At 44.6% G+C, this 21,443-nt stretch overlaps 2 protein-coding genes across 6 annotated transcripts in view; both read left to right on the top strand.

Moving 5' to 3' along the window:
- The window catches only part of mtmr14 (myotubularin related protein 14), a 34,003-nt gene extending 29,086 nt beyond the window's left edge, over positions 1-4,917 (top strand). For all 5 annotated transcript variants that reach the window (XM_064305403.1, XM_064305405.1, XM_064305404.1 and 2 more), the window contains one exon: positions 2,145-4,917. In XM_064305403.1, coding sequence (XP_064161473.1) covers positions 2,145-2,325 — 181 coding nt within the window. In that variant the 3' untranslated portion in view covers positions 2,326-4,917. The remainder of the gene's footprint in view (positions 1-2,144) is intronic.
- A 141-nt stretch (positions 4,918-5,058) lies between these two features.
- LOC135237871 (copine-9-like) overlaps positions 5,059-21,443 on the top strand; it is a 96,902-nt gene continuing 80,517 nt past the window's right edge. The window contains exons 1-3 of the mRNA XM_064305410.1: positions 5,059-5,923; positions 12,194-12,234; positions 19,030-19,076. Of these exons, the coding sequence (XP_064161480.1) occupies positions 5,847-5,923; positions 12,194-12,234; positions 19,030-19,076 (165 nt within the window). The 5' untranslated portion in view covers positions 5,059-5,846. The remainder of the gene's footprint in view (positions 5,924-12,193; positions 12,235-19,029; positions 19,077-21,443) is intronic.

The following is a 21,443-nucleotide window of genomic DNA, read 5'->3' on the forward strand; positions in this document are numbered from 1 at the left end:
GGGCGGGCGGTTTTTAGGGCATGGTGATGCGTGGGCCCCCGTCCCTGCCGAGGCCGTTGTGGGTCGGTGCCGCGGGGGGACCCCCTGGGTCGCGGGCGTACCCCTCGGCCGCGGGCGCGCTGGAAGGGGTCTCCTGGCGTCGGGCGTTGGCGTGGGTCTGGGGGTGAACGGACGGTCTGAGCAGCCCCCCGCTCGTGGCCGGACGCGCGGACGCTAAGCGGCAGGGACAGGTCCGGATGGGAGCGGTTGGAGGGCCGCGGGATTGTCTGCCGGAAGGCTGAAGTGAGCTGCATTAGCCTGTCTCCACTGAGAGATGGAGGAGGCTCGCACAGCCGCTAAAGTGGGGAAAAAAGGAAAAAAACGGCATTCTCCCTCTCTCCCCCTTTCTCTCTCTCTCTTTCGTGCTCTCTCTCTCTCTCTCTCTCTCGTGCTCTGTCTCTGGGTCTTTCTGTTTTGCTCTCACTGTCTCATTTTATCTGACTTGCTTTCTGTTTCTCTCGCTCTGTCTCTCTTTCGCGCTGTATTTTTCTTTGTCTCTTGCTCTCATCTCATTTCTTTTCATCTCTTTCTGTCTTGCTCTCTTACACTTTCTGTCTTTCTCTTCCTGTCATTCTCCCTGAAAGTCTCCCTCTCCTTCTCTCTCTCTTTCTCTCTCTCGCTCTCTCTCTCTCTCGCTCTCTCTCTCTCTCCCTCTCCCTCTTTCTCTCTCTCTCTCCATCTCTCTCTCTCCCTCACTCTAACCTCCTCTCAGCAGTCTTGAAGGATTTCCATTTCTGCTTCATCACGCTGCCAAATGGAGTGGGGCGGTAGAACAATGCGAGGAGCCCGGCTCTCACAAATAACGTCCATCCATCTTTACTGGAGGAAGTGGAGAGAGGGGAGAGAGGGGAGAGAGGGGAGAGAGGGGAGAGAGGGGAGAGAGGGGAGAGGCCTGACCACACGCAGTCAGTTACCCCGCGCAAGCCCGCACTGGCACCAGTGGATCCGGGACGGGTTAATCTCCACAAGCTTAAAAACGTAAAACTGGTTTAACGCGCTCGGATGACGCCGCCGGCGATTCGCAGGTTCTCCGAGCGCACGCCTGTCCCGCCCGTCTGCCGCACTCGGGTAAAGAGTCGCTGGCGACGGCCAGTTTAGCCGGGCTCGCCTGCCATCTTTAGCCGGGCTCGCCTGCCACCCCGGGGCAGGTGCTCCCTTTAACACTCGCGTGGATCTGGACTCGCTGAGCGCACCACGCTTTCTGTTCAGCGCTCGGAGCTCAAGGGTGAGGCCCAGAGGAGTTCCCCCGAAAAACGAAGCTCGTAGCTGGTCGTCACGGTTGCGCGCGGGCGGCGCCCTTTCGCGGTGACGTCCCGTGATTGACGCCCTTTGGCCGAGCGCTCGTCGTTTCCCCGCGTCACACGTTAAGCGCGGGCTGTGGGGGCCGGTCGTAACGGTTGAAGGATGTAACTGACACACGGAGATGCGTCAGAGGGGTGACCCAGACACCCGGATGGAGGAAAAACAGGGAAGAAACCAACAAAGAGTGAAAGCTCAGTGTCTGATTGAACGATCCCTAAATGAGGCCAGCAATGTCCCCACTTAGTTTACTGGAAGTGACGTATCGACCGCCCAAACCAGCCTCTGAAGTCCTTTCAAGGTGTAATAGTCAGTCAGTGTATTGGTTCTGACTGATTATGTCTCCTGTTGTACATTCATTTCATCTTCCAAAAAGTCTAAATGGGTATGGTTAGTGGGGGACTACTTTAGTGAAAATGTTCCCAAACTGGGGATGGGGAAGGAATCCAAGCAAAATTGGGGAAAAAATATTTCTTTGAATTTTACTACTTAGTAGAATACATTTTTTAGGCTGTCGGGCATAATAAACCTTGTCCGGTTGAGACATTCCTGGCAGTATTATAATCTTTGTAGTTATGGAATGGCTAAAGGTCACTGCAGTGGAGTACGTCATAGAGAGATCCATGATGTAATGGCATCATGGCTTACACTCTCTCCTCTGTTTCTCACAGTGGGCGTCGACCGTTTTACTGAGTCACATGATGGCCATTTCAGGGCAGCTCTGAGGGTGAGACATGTGTGTGCTGTGAGCAGCTGATAAACGCGCTGTAAGTGACCACGCCCCCCCTCCCCCTCTCTCCGCCCAGGTGTCCCGGGCCGTCGGAGCGCCAGGCGCGGCTGGAGGCGGTGCGGGAGGTGTTCCTCGCGGCCTACAGCTCCACGGTGGGGCTCAAGTCCGCCGCGCCCAGCCCCTCTGGCGCCATCTCTGGCCTGCTGGAGCAGTTCGCCCGAGGAGTGGGCCTCCGTGGCACGAACGCCATCGTCTGACCTCGCCCCCTCCCCCGTCCACGCTCCGCGCCCTCCATCACAGAACTTCCAGCGGCTGGCGGAGCCAGGTTCCCCCCAGTGCGACACCACCCCCTCCCCCTCCTCCACCCCACCAACCCCACACTGCCCCCTTCTGGACAACGCGCAGACACTGCGATGCTCAGAAAGGAGCCGCACTGCTCTTGCACGGCAGAAGTGCTCTGCGACAAAGTGCCAATCACCCAGGGCCCGAAGTTTCCTAGCAGTTTTTTTATGCCAAATGTGACTGTAGTACTGACAGTTTCTTTTAAGTTTACGCTGTTCCAACTTTCCTTTTTAAAAAAAACTGAAATGTATGTTTGGGCTGGAGCGGTGGGGACAGTCAGTCAGTGTATCAGTCTGAAGGCCTGTAAAGGGAAAGGCTATGTTTAGAACAAAATCACACTTTTAAAATTATTTTTTGGTTTGTATGGGAAAAAGTAATTGTCTAGAGTGAAATAAACCTTAGTAAGACGAGGGAAGCAGCTCAGTCGCTAACAAACAGGATCAATGTTTGAATTTTTTACAGTTATAATTTTTTTTCCTAATTGATGAGCTTCCTTTATAAAGAACGCAGAATCTCTCCTTGGTTCGGTCAAAAAGGAAAAAACGCTGCTAATGGACCAAGCTAAAGGAGGGAGAACTGCGTTCGAACTATACGATCCTCGGTTAGCTTGAGGTAGACGAACGGCATTAAACTTATGGACGGCTTTGGTGCGCAGCTAGAATGAGGGCCTTCCTCGCTGTAGCAAGCACACATCTGTATTGAATCACTTCTATGTTTGGTCAGTTGCTGTTTTAACAGGACAAATCTCAGTGATATGCCCGTAGATGTGGAAACAGTAGTACCTGGTTGGTGCCACTGGTTGAGCGCGGGACGTCTCACCCGCTTAAGTCTAGTTATTTGTACTTTCAGCCACTAACGGCCTTATTGAAACGTTTTTTTTAAAAAAAATTCTGTACGGACGTCGGCCAATGGTTTTAACCAGTTTGATTCCTGTCAAAATGCCACTTCTCCCTGTATGGTTTTCTATTGACTGTTTCATGTTGGTTTTCTTTGCACTCGGAAGTAGAAACCAGCTGCCCTGCACTCAGGATTAAAGGCTGATTTTGCCAGTCGCCGTAGGCGGTCTGTGATGCCACGGTGTCTGAAGTTACAGGCGAAGCCCGTTTAAGCAGTCAGCGCAACGCTTGGTTTTCGTCAGAGTTTTTTTTTTTTGACGGCTTTTTCATACCTCTGCGCCGTTTGCTGTGCCTTTTAGCGACGTTGGAATTGAGATTTTGATTCCCTCCGATGACGCGCGTACTTCGGGTTTCCTTCTCAATGTTTTTTTTCCTATATTTACTTCAGGGTTTCGACATTCATCGTAAACCGTGAATCAATTCCTGTAATGTAAACGGTTTGCTTTGCTTTTGGCCAGAGAGGCGTTTTTAAAGGATTCTGTAATGGGTTAATTTAATTCAGCTCGCGTTGTCTCTTCCATTGGCTTTAGATCAACAACATTGATTTCTCAGTTTTTTTTCTTCTTAAAAGTTGTTTTTTTTCAAATAAAACTTTATTCACTCCCATTGCGCAATATTTAACATGCACAATATTTTCATTTACATTAGCCGAACAAAGTACTTAAGGGAGTCTTGGACAACTCGCGGTGGAATGGCAGTGCATTCGAGCAGATTTCTCTCATTGACTTCCACAGTCTATTCCTTTACTTTCGATTTTCGGGCATTTGGCTCTTCTCTCTTTGTGAGTGTATCCTCCATTGCAGAGATGGAGGAGACGCCTTGCCCCGTGTCTCTTGTCAGCTACCTGTCTGTTCCAATGAGAGCGCGGTCCATCATAGCCAGCCCATTGCCTCTGCGGGCCGCAACCGAAGGCAAACATCCGATTCTGCGTTTCATTTCCCGTATGTAAACTATTGTTTCGGTCTCACTTCATTTAATCAGAACTAGTGCTAGTCGTCTTGGCGTCATTCTCGTTTCTGTGTAGACAGTAGAAGGGGGCGGGGTTGTGCTCATGATAATATTGCTACCGCGTCATTTTGTAAAATTAAATCTATCCACGCAAGACTCGTTTCCTTGCGTTATACTGTCTGATGCTGTAATACTGTAGAAAACTTGAGAGGAACCCAATGTATGCGTGCACACCTCGCCTGTGTTTCTGCACAGAAACGGGACAGAAAGCACTTACTGATGTCATGTTTTACTAATTATTTTGCATGTTGTTTCCCCGCTCAAATGAAACTTTTAAAGGCATATATTTTAAATGAAAAGCATTACTCAGAAACGCTTTGCGAAATGGTGAAAGAAGGCATTTTAAGATGGAATGTTTTATGATCCTTTTCTCTTAATGCTGAAAAAAGTGCGTTGCACTCATCGTCCTTATATTAACGTTATGTGTAAAGTGTGACATGTTTGTTTTCCTTTGTACAGTCAATGGTTTTTAAGTACCGTAATTTTATTGATTATCGAAAATTTTCTTCACTATTGTCAGGGATAAGTAGTTTGTTGGTGGAGAACGCTTAATAGAATTGTAGATGAGAATTCAAAATAAAAGTTAAAAAGTAAACAAAACAATTGTGTTTTAATTGTGTTTAAACTGTAAACAACAATGCAATAGGATGTGGTAAATCAAAATTCCGTTGCATGCGTTTTGTATTTAGCTGTGCATATTCACACAATCTTTCCTGGTATTGCATATCACCCACTGTGCTTGCTTATTTTTGTTACAGCCGATCTCTTGATCAATTTAGGTCGTGGAAAACATGGATGAAGTTCTGCCATAATTTTCCCTGTGCACTTATTTTAGCACAATTTGGATTTGGCTTGTTGCCATTTGCTGTCGTTGAACTTTACATTTTTAACAAGTGGTTTAGTTTCAGTGAGCAGGTGACCACACTTTCAGTATTTGAGACACCAATTATTTATAAATGTTACAATTATGGTTGAAAACCAGCGTTTTGAGAATAAAAAACTGCTTTACCAGAAAAGGTCTGGTCTCAGTATAGCACAAAGAAGAGTCTTCAGTCAAGATCTTGGTTTGTTGAATATAATGTTTTCTAATTATGTGTGGGCCCTGCTCGGATAACATTGGCTATTCCTGAGTTACATAAACTGTATCATGTACCCCTCCCTATTTGCTCCTTTAAGGGCATTTTGCATTGGGCACACGCCCCTCAAAGTTCATCTAACTGCGACAGTGACTCCACCTGCTGGCGAAGAATAAAAATGCTACAGTTCACGCTCCGCAGAGGTGCGCGCTTCTCACTCTGGCTGCGCGGAATTAAACGGCATCTACCGAACCTTGATGCTGTTCATGGAACGAACGTTTCGGATGTTGCGGCTGGCCTCACCTATAGGTATTGGCTTGATTATCACTCTGAGAAGGCGCGTGGGCTTCGTCCCCCTTTTGTCAGTTGTCTCCGTTTCTTTTTGGACAAACGTAATACAGACGAAGTGGTCTGAAGTTAATATTTTAAAATAAATTGATTAACACAATCCCGAGGATGGCGTCTATTGGAGACTTCGATCCTCTCCACTCCAGCGTACCTGCAACTAAGATTGAAGTTACTGTCTCCTGCAGGTAAGTGAGAGTTTACAATATAATCACACGTGTTTCGCTGATATATCATATGTTATATATTTTTAAATGTTCGATATGCTGAGTGAAAATTACAATCATTTTCAAGAAGCATTTCCGAACTTGGTACGCTAGTTTAGTGAAAAATGTACATCCACAGACTGTTTTTGAATCCGGAATGAGATGCAATTACATGGATAGCCTATACACATTTTCTCCTAAGTGAAGTATCTGCTTTTCAAATTATATGCTTGATGCTTTATTTTTTTTTTGGGACTAGGGACGTGATTTCACACTTTGCTATACACAGCAAGGCTTTGCTTATTACGAAGCTACAGTAGCTGTTGTTATTGAGAGATGAATGAGAGCTTCGCGAATACATCTCTCCGTAATGCGAGAGTCCACACGCGCAGTTCGTCTGCACTCGTTCACTGATCACCTATCTATCGCTGCCAGATAGGGCAGCAGGTAGGCAAGCGCTGAGCGCAACACGGGTTCTTGAAACAGTTTTAAATATGGGAGAAGTGGAGGCGGAGAGGAAGGAGTGGGCGAAACTGATTTTTCTCTGTAGAAACACGGTGTATATATCATTTAGCAGACCACGCATTTTTACTTAGAGAAAGTTTAGAATCCGGCCCGTTAATATGGCTGATCAGTAAAGGAAAACTTAAGTCACAGTTGCACGTAGGCTATGTTGCATTTGTCGGGGGGAAATGAACGACAGAATTCCCTCTCCTGAAGCACAGGTAAATCAAACCAGAGCCGAAAGGATGTGCTTCGGCTGCCAACGCATACAAGGTGCTTTCAGTGGCCATCGTAACAAAGTGTGTGGAAGTGCCGGTAATGTGTCTTTGATGTTCAGAACCATGACGTGTCCTACATTAGATAATGTTGGAATGTATTGTAATTGGTTATTTGATACACAGTGCAGGCTATTTATTCGATCTGTTAATTTTTGTCGTTGAAACAATCGGCTAGGGTAGAGGTTACGAATGTCTAAATGTATCATTTAAGCCACCTCAATACACTGGCTTTAGAGCTTCACTATAATTAAGACCCACCTGATTTCATTGTCAATCAGTAAGAACTTGGGCGGTTCCTTTTGGCCACACTTCGCTCTTTTTTTTCTCTCTCTCTTCATTATGGTGAGAATTCTTTGGTCATCAAGTGTAGAGGTCTTCCTTGGCCTACTAGGTCCTTTGCACTTACTGAGCTCACCAGTGCTCTCTTTCTTAATGATGTAATAAACAATTGGGTTTTGGTAAGCTTAATGTTTTGCCTATGTCTCTGATTATTCTTATTTCTCAGCTTCATAATGGTTTCCTTGACTTTAATTGGCACAACTCTGCTCCTCATGTTGACAAACACCATTAACAGAATCCAAAGGCCAATGAAAAGCCTATAATCAAGATTAGATACTGAAAGTTCTCTTATACCCGTACTAAGGAAGCAATTTAACACACCTGACTCATCAGAAACTCCTGTGAAGCCATTTGTCCCAAATATTATGGTGCCCTGAAATAGGGGAACTATGTATAAAAAGTGCTGTAATTTCCACAATAGAAAAAAAACCTTTAATAAAATTTGAGAATCTGCCCTTTAACCACATCTGCATTGTGTGATTACAAATCTAAAATTGTGGACTACAGAGACGAATCAAGAAAAAAAAGTATGTCTCAAACATCATGGAACTCACTATATAGATGTATTTATCAAGTAAATCCTCTTTATAGACCACAGGTCTGCAGTTTATATATTCTTATTAAAAACACAATGGCTATAAAAAGTTTTCATTTGATGATTAATGTAGAAACATTGTTGCTCAATATGTGCGATTGATTTGTTGGGCGTGTAATTACAAAACCATACTATACCAAGTAGACACAGTTCCATAAGTGAGATGAACAATAGTAGAAATGGAAATAGGCCTATTATTCACGGAGTCCTTGCCAACATCTTCTCGAAGGCCTATTTTATAGACACTGAAGGAACCTTAAAAATACATAAACATAAAGTAATACATTCACAGTCCCTTATAATTAATATTTTATCAACTTTCTGTCTCGCATGTGAACATACTAATTTCGTAGGCAAGATGAAGGAAACTGAATTTCTCAGTGAAATCAAACAATGAAATTTACAAAACAATGAAGAATCAGAATGTTTATTGTGTGATGTCAGTAATGTTAGTGTAATCATGTGCATTTTAATTACTGGGCTTTTTGGATTTGAGCAGTTATCCAATTAAAATCCTGCTGCTAAAAGTGATTGACAACCCATCGTGAAACGCAGGGGGCTGCTGAAGCTGACTTTGCAGAACCCCTCCCACCCCTCCCTGAGAGGTGATTTGCCAAGTCTTCTGCTTCTGCTCGTGCCCAGAGCGTACACCGCTGTGAAGGAGAATTCATGATCCGCTTTATTTGCGTTTTTTGCTTTCGATGCAGCTGCTTGATAAAACTTAACTGAAAACCAGTTTGTTAAAAGCTGCTTGCGTGTGCTCAGCGTCCCTGCGGCTGATTGCTGAACATGTGCTGTACGCAGTGTGGGGTTAAGATGTCCCTCGGCCATGTCGCCTTACCACCTCTGCGTTTTCTGAACCGTTTTTGGGAATGCGTTTAATGCCTGAGAGGGGGTGAAACACAGCTGGCTGAAGTCTCTCCCTTTTTGACTTCCCAGCGTCATTTATTCTCACTCTGGTGGAGTGTCGAAGCAAGGTGGGAGGGAAGGCTATTCGGTAGACCTTTCTCTGCAGTTCTCTAATTCTAATATTTCTTTTTCTTATATTCTCATAGTTTTCTTTTTCTTATATTCTTACTTTGGGGAAACTCCTAAATTGAGAACAACTTTGTAAGGTGACTCTCCACGCTGCATTATACCTAAGGACGTAATATCTGCACGTGTGTGTGTGTGTGCGCGCGCACACGCGTTTGTTTGTGCATGTGCACCTTATATTGATATTAATGGGTTGATTAAAAATCCATTACAGTATGTAATCCCAACATTCTGTATAAATCTCATGCGTAACATGTAAGGAGCCAAATGTTTTAGGATGTCAGATATATCCACAAGAATGAATATGAACTTCCAGAGCTTATGACTGACCGGAGACTCTACCTTTCCTTACCATGCGTACCTGCAGCACGGTGGTTGCTATAGGTAACTGCGTTGCACGCTAGTGTTTGAAACTCATGTTGGGGAGGGGGGGGACGTGTGCACTACCATCTGTAAGGTGTGCAGCGCCCTGTCGAATTTAATCAGAGCTGCGTTTCATACTCATACAAATGCCATGCGTGTGCATGTTTCGGCTCATTAGATGGTACAACTTCAAATGAAACAAATAAGAGTTTGTGTCGCACCACCGCCCCCCCCACATACCCCCCACAACACTCTCAATCAATCTCACTCTTATGCTAGTGTACTGTTGAAATTTAACGCCCTTAGATTTTTCCCTACATGCTGGCGAGGTGCAGAGGGAGAGCAGGGGTTACTTTTCACTACTCGCTTCCTTTCTCCTACTCCCCCACCACTACTCGCCTCCTTACTCCTACTCCCCCACCACTACTCCCTCCTCTACTCCCTCCTTCTCCTACTCCCCCACTACCCTTTTACTCCACTCCCTCCTTTCTCCTACTCCCCCACTACCACTCACCTCCTTTCTCCTACTCCCCCACTACCACTCGCCTCCTTTCTCCTACTCCCCCACTACCACTCGCCTCCTTTCTCCTACTCCCCCACTACCACTCGCCTCCTTTCCTCCACTCCCCCACCACTACTCGCCTCCTTTCTCCTACTCCCCCACTACCACTTGCCTCCTTTCCTCCACTCCCCCACTACCACTCGTCTCCTACCCGGAAGTGTGTGGAGGAAAGGAGGGGAGGAGATGAGTTTGAATTCGCTTCACCAATACAGTTCTGTGCGCTTCGCTTGTCTCCTCCAATATTGGGACACTGGAGGGAAGGAGAATACAAAATGGCCAAATCCCCTTCCAGGTCTGCAGTCCCATTAGAGCCATGCCTGCTGTTGATCCATGTAGTCTTGATTTTCCCCTTCTTAGATGGAGATTGTAATTGACAGAGCTACACCTTTCGGAGTTGTAGCTATAAACAGATTTTTTTCTGTATCTGTTTACAATGGGAGATAATTATAAAAGGACCTTTCACGGTTCTTTGCAGTTCTGAACTGAACTGTGATGCCGCGTGCACCTTGTGAAGTTACGCGTAGCGCGTCGGAGATGGATTCGGCTCCGGGTTGATTGGCGCTTTTCACCGCGGTGGATTTTCCTGATTGTTCCATCAGGCGTCATCAGAGCGCCCCGCTACACCCACCCTGCAATTACGGCCTGGTGGGAGTGTGTTTCGCAGCCCCGGCTGGATGTGAAGGCAGTGGGCAGGCCCTTTACGTGTGTATTCTGCAGTCCACCATCGTTTAAGTGCCATTCAAGGGGTTATTAAAAAAGAGCACCAATTACAGGTTCTGTCAGTGTGGGGGAAAAAAGAGCTCCCAAGTGCAGGAATCCCCAACTGCGTATTCCAAGATGTAATTTTCAACCCTTTCTCCCCCCCCAAACTGGTTGTTTCTAACGTGACCTAGCTGTCGTCTCTCAGACTGCTTTCTGTTCACGTGGTCCTCTTTCAGCCGGTTTCAGGGGAAGGAATCGGGGTCTCCCTTTTGTTTTGCTTCCTCCGTGTGGGAGTTGAGATGATCATTCCTTTCCTGAAGAGAGGAAAAATGAGAAAACTAGCAAAAAATGAAAGAGAGAAAATGGTGTAGAAAGGGAGTGGGGGCGAAAGGGGAGTTTGGTAAGTTTTATTTACAGCAGATGGGCCTGGCTGGCTGGCGGAGTCCAGAGATAGGAGAGGGGCGCGTTTAAGAGCAGTGACGCGCTGACAGATTCGGGTCAGGTGAATTCCCACCGCGCGGGCGAAAGCAGCGGGGCGTCCCGTAGCGCCGTGGGTGAGGCGGTTTCGGAGGCTGGCGCGTTCGGCTCTGTCGCTGGAGACAGGAAATGGAAAGCGGAGCCGCTGAGAGGCAGCCAAGCTCCCCGGCCGCGCCCGGCCCGCTCGCCGTCACGCTTCCTAAGAAAAAATAAAAATACTATCTACAGCAACTACCTTCCAAACAGAAGGTTTAATTCCACAAACCCTTTAGGTTTTCCTTCAGAAGGGTCTGAGTAACTCAAGCATTTCCTCAGGCCTGCCGGACTCAGTTGTGTAGGACACTCCCCAACACTTTGCAATTCGTCCATTTTGATTAGCTGCCGCTGTTTGGGACGAACCACGGAGCTTCATTTACATCTGACAAACCGACAAAAAGCGAGCAGCACCCGCTGGAGGACCTTCTCGGCTCTTTGAGTCCGATCCTGGGAGAAGGCCTGATTCTCTCTGTTGCAATTTATTTCGGCCCGGCAGTTAGCCCGCACGGGTCCGCCTGCCCCCGGCTCGCAGCTGATGTGAAACTGATTGCTCGCTCGTTCAGAGTTTTTAAGATGCGCGTCGGAGCGGCGCCTTCCCCAGGGAGAGAGAGCGCGCTCCTCTCCCCCCCCCCCCCCTCCCCCGAATGAGGCGGCACGCTCCATCCCATTAGCCAGGCCGAGCGTGGCGCTATCGTCGCGCTCGCCTTTACCACCGCCGGAAGGGCCATTTAAATGTTTGCGCATTAAATAGGGCCTCTCAATCTGTTCACACAGCCCTGTTTGCTCAAAGTGCCTGCCTGCCGCTGTGCAATCTGCTGCATCATTATGGAAGTTAATGTTGTGAGTAAAGACACACAGGCAATGGCTGCTATCCTGGAGGCATCAGTGACTGAAAAGCCCAGCCGGACGGAACTACTTGGCTTGTGGATTGATGCATCTCATTGCTGCGTAGTGTGGCGTGTATTAGCCATTACGTTGTGTTGCTTGGAAATCTTGTATCGCTTTTATTGACTGTGGGTACGCTACAAACGATTCTCATTCCTAGATCTGATTGTCTTACACTGGCTTGCATGTCTTCTTCTAGCTCAGGCTATTTATCAAATGCAGCGCTTAGATGCCATATTAAAGCAATAGGTTATGCTGAAGAATATGAATTTACCATAGCCTTATTTTGAGATAGCATTGCAATAAGGTAATTAGATTTTGTGTTATTCACAACTGCCAGAAGACAGCCAGTTATAATCAGCATTCAGCAAAATATCAAGCAACAGGAAGCAAAACAATTCAGTACATGTAATTTTAGCAGTTCAGTCAATGTTCCCTTCCCCACAGTGAACTTTTTCATTCTCTTGTTTCCATAGGAACCTGCTGGACATGGACACCTTTTCCAAGTCGGATCCTGGTATGTTCTGGATTCTATGAGCTGTGTTATAAAGCAGTGGTTTCCCAACAGAACTGGGTCAAATACGTATTTGTTTTGGATTTAAATACTTTTCTGTCCTCTATTGGTCTTACCTGGTGTAATTGAGCCTGCCAATATGACCAGAAGTCAGGGTTTGCACTTTTTGAGAGTATTTCATTGGTTCCAATACACCAGACAAGATCAGTAAAGTGTAGAAAATTATCTGAATCCAAAACAAATACGTATTTGACCCAGGTCTGTTCCCCAACTGAGTTGGGACTGGCTAGAATGTCTTTGGATGGGTGGGCATGAGAGACAAAAAAAACTTGCTTCATAATATTTACATTCACACCAATTGCATCAAATACTGCACCTGAAAAATGCCCCACACTAGTCTTTGTTTATGTTAATTTGCATTGGTATGTTAAAAACATTTTATATATACATATTTGAATATATTCCAGTCTATTTTTAAAATGGGCAACTCTCAGAAAAGGCATTCACTCCATAAGGCTCCATAAACCTTATAATGTGCCACAGTTTCACCTTACTCTGATCACTCTGTTTTCCCTATTATTTAGTTTGGAATTTCAGACTCAGATTGAAACTTTAGATTGAAATTAGAGAAGATGCAAGTTTCCTGGCTCTAGTATGGACATTTTGCAGTTTCACACTAGCAAACAGCAGGAGGGCTGTCCTGATTGGGCTCTAAATCTGGCTTTGTCAGTCCAGCCAGCCAATCGTGTCTTTGGGTAACTGGTTCAATTACAGATGTGTGGTGATCATTGGCTGCCCTGGGCCACCCAGGTGGAAGCTTCTTCTCAGTGTTTTTTCTCTCAGTGAAACACAGTGTATGTGTGAAAATTGCATGCCACCATCTTTAAAAAATAAAATCCAGTTAATCATACTGTGCCTATGTAAAGAAAAGCCCCCAGAAATGAAATTTATGGAAAGCACATTTTCCTATTAGGAAATACATTTTGCAGCCATACAGATCTAAGTCAGAAATGTTTGGTGTCTGTTTGAAGTTTGAAGCAGGCAATGGAAAAACCTGTATTGCATTTAACGCTTTGCTAATGCAGTTTCCAAGAAATAGATGATTTTCCTTGCCTTCTGACTTCCCCCTCAAATTGTCACATTTATATTTAAACAGGCTAGGTTTTTAGACATGTCATTTTTTGATCTTGTTTAAAAAGAAAAGAAACCCTTATCTTCGCTAACATGACCACAGAGTAACAAAAAAAACTGCATTTCTGTCTCAGCTGGGTGGCTTAGAATTACTCCTGAAAGAACAGGGACCTGGTCTGGTAATGAAAAATGGTAGACCTACAATTCCTCCATCTCTCCCTCCCTCTCAGTTTTCTTTATTGCTTCTGTCCTTTCCGGTCCCTTCCGAGATCAGACCATTATCGCCGTGCTGTCGCCCCCTCTGGTGAGGATAGTGCATGGCACGGCTGTGACACGTTCTCCTTTGAGCACGGGGGCGGGAGGGAAGGGGGCGAATGCTTTTCACACTCTTTGTTAAAGGACGACCTTAAAATGAATTTGGTTTTGTCCTTGTTCTCCTCTCCTGACCTCGTTCTAGCGGAGTGAGGAAATGAATTGAAAGGATTATCGTGTGCTGTTGGTACCGAGCGTGCGTGCGTGTGTGTGTGTGTGTGTGTGTGTGTGTGCGCGCGTTTGTTTGCTTGCTTGTGTGCGTGTGCCTTATGTTGACACTATTGGGATAGTTCTTTAAAAAAAAAAAGAAATCGATTCTGAAATCCCGAAATTTTGTATGTATGTCATGTGCAACTTACGTCAACAAGCTTATTTAATCATGATACAACTAAACATGCTGTTGTGTATATGTGTCTGCACTACTGCCTGAAATACAGTGTAATGAAATGGTGTATTAAAAATGAAAATGTTTTGTAAGTTGGAAGCTCAGTATTTACATTAGGTTGTCTGCCACCCCAGTTTACTAAATAGAGATATGTTGCAGCAATTACAGGCGATGCATTGCGATTCAGCACTGTTGTTCAGTATGCTATTGTGAATAGAACATTATCACAGAAAATGATCAGGAGCCATCTTGTGCCTTTTAATGATGCCTTAGGATGAAAAATCACCAGTCTAGAAGTGTTTTAAGTATGCTGGGTCTGTATCTAAGAATGGATGCCAGTTAAGCCACCTTATATTAATTCTCTCATCACGCACTCTCCACCTCTGAGAGAAGCTTGTGCCACTGTGCGTTTCAGAGATTGTAATTGTGAGCATTTATTAAAACTAATTAAGTCACAAGGTATTTTGCAAAGGTCAAATTTTAATAAGAGCATGGTATGTGCGCTTTCTCTGGGAAAATGTAACAGAAGGAATGCAATTTGCGTGATATTTTTTTTATCGACATCTCCTATGGCTGCAGGTACTTGAGGTTGCAAACAATAGTTTTCTTTCGAAAGTTTGCTGGTTGGAAAGGGCTGCTGAATTTTTAATCGGTGTAATTTATTGCACACAATAACGGGATTCGTTTATCATTGAATTTGGTCTGAAGGGAAGAAAAGAACGCCGATCTGGTCGCTCGGCAAGAACGTCTGTCTTTTCGGCGGTGGTGAGAGTCGGCAGTGCGTGTGATTCAGTTTCAGAGTTCAGTTCACTGCTGCCCACCTCGCCGTTCATATTCTCTGATGAAATCAGTAAAATTAGATTCTCTAATGCTGCGCAAACACGGCCAAATATGTTTAACGCCTTTATTAACTGTACTTAAAAATACCAGTAGCACAATCCCCATGGGGATGTCCCACTTAAACACAGGATGTTCTCATATGTGAACTGAGCTCTGCGAATTTATCAGTTAGAAAGCTAGAAAAAGAACATGTCAGGGAACGTTCATATTTGTTATAATCTAATTTGTGGTCTCACCCCTGATTGGTCAGGATGGTTCTTTTCCAGCCTGATTGACCAATGGGTTGGCAGGATGGAATAATAGTTAGGGAACTGCTTTTGTAATTTTGCAGGATTAAATCCCAGGAGGGACACTGCTGTCGTAACCTTGACAACCCTGAACCTGAATTGCTTCAGTAAATTATTGATTGATGTAAATAGGATAATATGCAAAAACATGTAAACTGTAGTCAGTCGCTGGACAATGGCGCAGGCTAAGTGTATAAATGATGTAGTGACTGTGCTCTGACCTTACTCCGGGCCCCTTCAGAAGAGGGTCAGATCAGTGGGCTGGCCTATTGGAGTGTCCGAATCAGACGGATTAGCCCCTCGGCCTCTCGGCGAGGGGCGATACTGATCCGGACAGAGGTGTTCCAGACATCAAAACCAGATCGGGGGACTGCAAAGGCAGAGTCCGCCGTTCGGGGGGGCCGAGGCCTTTCATCTAGCGGCCGCTGTGACCGCCGCCCCCATCTCCACCGGGGGAACGCAGCGCCGCACGGCCGCGGCTGCAGAGCCAGAGGTGTGGGCGCGCCACAAAGCCTGCGACTTTAAATGCACACCGACACGGGAGAATGTGATTGTGCTGGACAGATAACCGCTATTCAGCACCGCTGAAATAGCCCAGCTCAGCCCTACTCCTTAATCACAAGTATAATACACGCTGTAATCTTGGCATCCGCAACAGTTGTTATTAGTCTTGAATTCAGTGCTTCCACACTGCGAAATCCCCCCCGATAAAAAAAGCGTATTATCGATACAGTATGCACGTACGTGCAGTGACTGCCATGAGGACCCTGTACAGCATGATGAATGCAGTCTTATAGCACGCCGAGGGACACTGCCACGCTTTTAGACATGGGCAACATCTCTTCTGTCTCCATAATGCACTCGTCTAGCCACTTCCTGTTTTCCTTGAAACAGAAGTGACCCATTTGAAGGCAGAGAATGCGCCCTATCAACGGTCGCATTACCTTGATTGGTTTCGGCAGATCGAGCCCCCCTGCCTACGGTGTGGGCAGCGCTGCGTGTAGCGGGGTGGGGGCGGGGGGTTATTAAATGCCTCCCCACTGGCTGTGACAGCTCTTGTCCTAATGGTTCCGTATCAATCTGGAGCACAGGAGGGGACTTGGCAGAGAAGCCGGGGCATAATCAGAGCTTTCATCTTGCGAGAGCCCTGTGGAGGCGGAGCCTCTGGCGAGCATTTCGGTGTCTGTGATAATGCACCTCACCTGCTCAGGCGTCTGTCCTGCAGGCCTAATGGCCACTTCTTCAACCACAGCCCTTTGTGAAAATGAATGAACTTTGTCCTTTTAGGGGCAGCGATCTATTGCTAATGTTTGCTGCTATAAAGAACTATACGATCTCTTTAGCAGCTATCGCTCTACACAGTGATATTAATGTATAACCTGAACAAATCAACCCATTTTTTTCTGGTTCTCAAAATATTTCCTAATAGGAAATTTTAATGTAACTGTGAGCATTTACATTTATATATTTAAGTGTTGGATATAATTTTTTGTTCTATAAATGCAAATTTGAAAGAAAACCTTGGTCATTGTGCTCTTCTCCAACCCCCCATCTCCTGAAACTAAGCACTGAAATTATAGTTAATAACAAAGATATGTGTATTACATTTGCTTTAATGTAAGCCTCATTGCATTCACAATTACACTGAATTCTTTTCTTCAGTCTTAATGATTTTTCTCGCCTTGAATTAAACAGCATTTTTCAATATGAAACTTGAATATGCGTCTCGATGTGCTGTGAAATATAATCAAAAGCAGCTAATTTAACTTTTGGAAAGTTTTTTAATCTGCCTAACCTACTTTTTTCACACCACTGTTCTGTGGAACATGAACCAAATATATCTCTGGTAACATTTCATGTTCTTTTAGTTTGCTAAACAGGTTTACAAAACTGTGAAAATATTCGGAGCCCCCAAGATGGTTTGCAGGGACCATTGTGGGTCTGGCCTCCATCACCCTGGTTGTAAACTAAAGCTGCTGTGTGCGTTTGCATCCTTAAAGTAATAGAAGAGGACATTTGTTTGCATGCTTTCAGACACTAAACGAATATACCTAAAGCAGGTAAAATCTGTGCATGTCGTATACCCGTCAACAGGGGGTCGATGGGCACAAGGCCTGGTCGGTTGTGTTTACAGTCATGCGGGAGGGGTAGTGCAATATCCAAGGACGGAGTGCACCAAGTCTGCTGTCTGATGAATGGTGTTCATTTCGTGTGACACTGAGCTCCAGTGTTGCACACATTGGGTGGAAAACCGTTCTGAGCAGCCTCAGTGAAACCCGCGCCACTGAAAAAGAACACCAAAGTGCCACATTCCAAATGGCTTGTCTATGGCTGAAAGGCATCAATACGGCCCACAAAGCAATGACTGCGTTAGAGTGCATCATGGCTGTTGGCCACTATTAAAATGATTGCGCCTGTTATTGAGCGAATGCGTCGGTATTGCCATATTTGGTGGCTCTACTAAAATACTCTCTAAGCTGTACAGAGCCGCAAGGCCAATTGGATGCCATATTGTGTGTCAGAAACACTTCAAACCTGCTATGTTTCATGACATTTAAAAAAATCTACAGTGCTTGGCCCCGATACAGACTTCTAATTATGTTCAGTCTGCTATTCATTTCAGAAATAAATTGAGTTCTTTTTCATTCCTGTGCTTTTACTGATCAAAGATAATGAGAGGGCCTTGGTGTGAGATTTGTGTTTAACTACAGTCCTTTTGCTGGGGCCAGAAATTGGATGCTACTGAACACTGGCCAACTTGCACCTATTCACACTATCCCTCAACCTGAAAATTGTTTTGCTACATTCTGCAATAAAGAGAATCCCATTTTGTTCAGAATTCCAGTATTAATCAGCGATTTTGTAGAATCCTAACTTTACATAAAGATAATACAATTTTATATACATATGGTACATAATATTATGAATGGGCTGCTATAAACCTATAGAGGTTGTGCTGACTGTAGCTTTGTGTCAGTATGTTAATTTCATGCTGTTATCACACTATTTTTATGTATCTTTTATTTGCAAAAATACCTTCCTTCAGCATGTCAAAAGTAGTGGCTACTTTTGACATACTAAAGAAGCGTGTTTTTGCTAAATAAAAGATATATAAAAATATTTTATGGCAGTGTGGCCCTTATCTCATTTGTCCATATTTAACGTTGGACCGGCACCCGAGTTCACGTATTATTGAGTTAAGCGTGTTTCTTTTCCTTTATACTGTTACCGTGCCAAATAAACTCTGTTTTGTGCCATTATTCATTCGGATTGAAACACTGTGTAGTTTGTAGTGTATCGCGTTGAAGCCCTGTGCCAGCGGGGAACGGTGCCACACAGAGCTGTTTAAGACAGGACAGACAGTCGCTCGGCTCAGCACAAACTTAGCGAAGAGTCCTGAACCAGCTTCTGCTCCGGCACCAGGCTGCTCTGTGCAGGAGTTAGTTTGTAAAGCTTGCGCAATCCTCGCTTTGTTTTGTTTGCGTGAGGTGGAGAAATCGATGCGTCGTGTTCTCTTATGATTTTCTCTTTTGCGCAGCGTGCCCCATTTATTCTTTGACAGCTTGTGAGGAGACTCGAGCCTGCGTGTGAGAGATTTTGATGTGCCAGTGTAAAAAAAAAAAAAAGAAAGAAAAGAATTTAGTGATGCAAGCGGTGCATTCCTGGGTATGTACTCCAGACTGTGAAAATAACTATTCTGAGTGTGTGTGTGTGTGCGCGTGCGCGTGCATGTGCGTGTGTGTGTGTTTAGATGAAAATAATAAAAGGGAGCATTATTACCTTTGGAGCACTGAAGTGTGTACCCTGCATAACTTGTAGCTCCCCATCTCTGTCTCTCTACAGTTGTGGTGCTCTATGTCCAGGCAATCGGGACAAAGGAATGGAGGGAGGTGAGTGTACAGATCCCCGCGCCAAACATTCATCTCTGGGCACAGAACCGAATCTGCGAAGAGGTGCTATCGCAATGCCTTCACTTTCTTGAAAAATCCACCTTGCCTTTGAGAAAGCAGCACACTGCATGCTTTACAACAGCCATTTTTTAAAAATGTTTGTCCCTAATCTACTCAGTGAAGCACAGTACAGTAAAATGATATGAGACACTGTGGGATTAAGATGGTTTTAATTACTCTAACCTACGCTTTGGACAGTGAGAGAAGCTTGCTTAAACTAATTATCTACAGCTTACCTCATTCATTTAATTTAATTTGTAGCCAAATGCGGCGTAAAATTTGATTTCTGGAAAAATCAGTAATTAGAAACCCCAGTGACAGGTTTTAGTTGACCATAACGGAGAAGAAGATGGGCAATTTGCAAAGAATATCTAAATGCTTACTGTCTCCAACCGGGGCTCTTGTTGTGTAACCAGGGCCCAGGTTTAAAAAACTCATTGTGAAAATGGGCACTTTATATTAAAAATCTGTTTTTCATAGCACAATAAAATGGCACATTATCTAGATTTTGGAAATACACTAGTCGTCAGTATTAATATGAACACAGTAAGATAGTAAAGGGACCTAAATTATGAAGAACCTATTCAAATATGCATGCCACTGATACATAAAGTGCTCAAAGTATCATATGTAGTAATAGTAATTATACACACACGCACACACATGCACGCACGCACAAGTAAGGAGGTGTATGCATAGCAAGAGGGCAGTGGTCTGACTGACATGTGCTGCCGTGTAACACAGTTTAGATAATAACTTTAGAAGTACAAAAGAATGTCAAATATGTACATTTGGTTCATAGTTTGCTCTATATATGGTTTACCCAGGAAAGTTTTTACTTTGTTATATGAAGCACATTGATTCCTTTGTAAACCCCGACTCACATTTTCTGTTGCATTGTCTAGTCTCATGATTTGAGCTTGGAAGTATGTTTGAGTGTTCATATTCACTGTAATATGCGTGGAAAAAAACTGGCAAATTACAGGGCTGTCAGCTGACCACCCTTACTGATGGAGGTGTGTCTGAAAAATATTTCAATTCCGAGAGACATTAGGCCCAAATGAACATAAATGAAATGACCTGCCAACACATCTTTGTTATCGGCACACACATTGAGCGCATGAGTGACAAATGACAGCCTGTCTCCCAAATGGAGCCAGCCGTCCACCGCTGATTTATGTGTCGGAAGCTTGTTCCTGATTGGCGTGTGTGGAAGCGTGTGTATGTGTGCGTGCATGTCTGTATGTGTCTGTGTGTGTGTGTGTACAGGGCTTGTTTTTTGCTACTTGATGAATTACTGCTCCAGTGACCTTTGGTCCCCTTTCCTCTCCCTTCATTCCCTTCTTCAGCTGTAAAAAGAAATAAATAAAAATAGATTTACTTCCATGAAGCCAGCTCTGGTGCACCAGGGACCCTTTCTGAGGGGCTTAATGAGCAGGTGTAGCTTAAACCCCTGCTCTAGTGTCTCTCGGTGTTGGCTGAACTCTCTCTTCAGCTCCTGAGGTGAACTGCAGCAGCTGAATGAAGTGGGCTGTTTCTCACCAGATTAGTAAAACAGTGAAATTGCACGTACACTTGATCCAAAGACCTAAATATGAAATGGTACTGGCTTGTAATTTCAAAGAGGTTTCAGAGAAGTCATTACCCATCGGACTCTCACATTCTTTCTGTCTGGCTGCACTTATGGAGAATGGAGTTGCAAAGTATGAAGTTGTAAAGAATACTTATCCCACTTGTCTACAGATTTCATTTGAAATGAAAATGAAAAGATCAGTTATGCTTTCAGAGCATTCTGGGTAATGTATCAGTATCAGATGTATCAGTAATTATATATCATTGTTCTGTAGGACACTATTTCATTAACTGATTCGCATTGTCATGAAGAAATATTTTTCAAATATTATTGTTGTCTTTTCCCCCAACCTTAGAGCCACCAATTTCATCACCCTGACCATCCCCAAAACCCCAATGACCTTTGCTCACTAATTTCATTTTACATTACATTACAGGCATTTAGCAGACGCTCTTATCCAGAGTGACTCACACGTCTTTTTACATACAGAATTTACATTGCATCCATTTATACAGCTGGATATATACTGAAGCAATGTAGGTTAAGTACCTTGCTCAAGGGTACAACGGCAGTGCTCTACCTGGGAATCGAACCTGTGACCTTTAGGTCGCAAGACCAGCTCCTTACAGTACCTATCATTTATCTGCTGCGTATGACTGGAATATACCATACAATCCACTCTCAGAATCCAGTTAACTCAACACACCCATATCCTCCTTTAGAAGACTTTTAAA

The sequence above is a fragment of the Anguilla rostrata genome, chromosome 13 (assembly GCF_018555375.3).
Source record: "Anguilla rostrata isolate EN2019 chromosome 13, ASM1855537v3, whole genome shotgun sequence".
In the NCBI taxonomy this organism is placed as follows: Eukaryota; Metazoa; Chordata; class Actinopteri; order Anguilliformes; family Anguillidae; genus Anguilla; species Anguilla rostrata.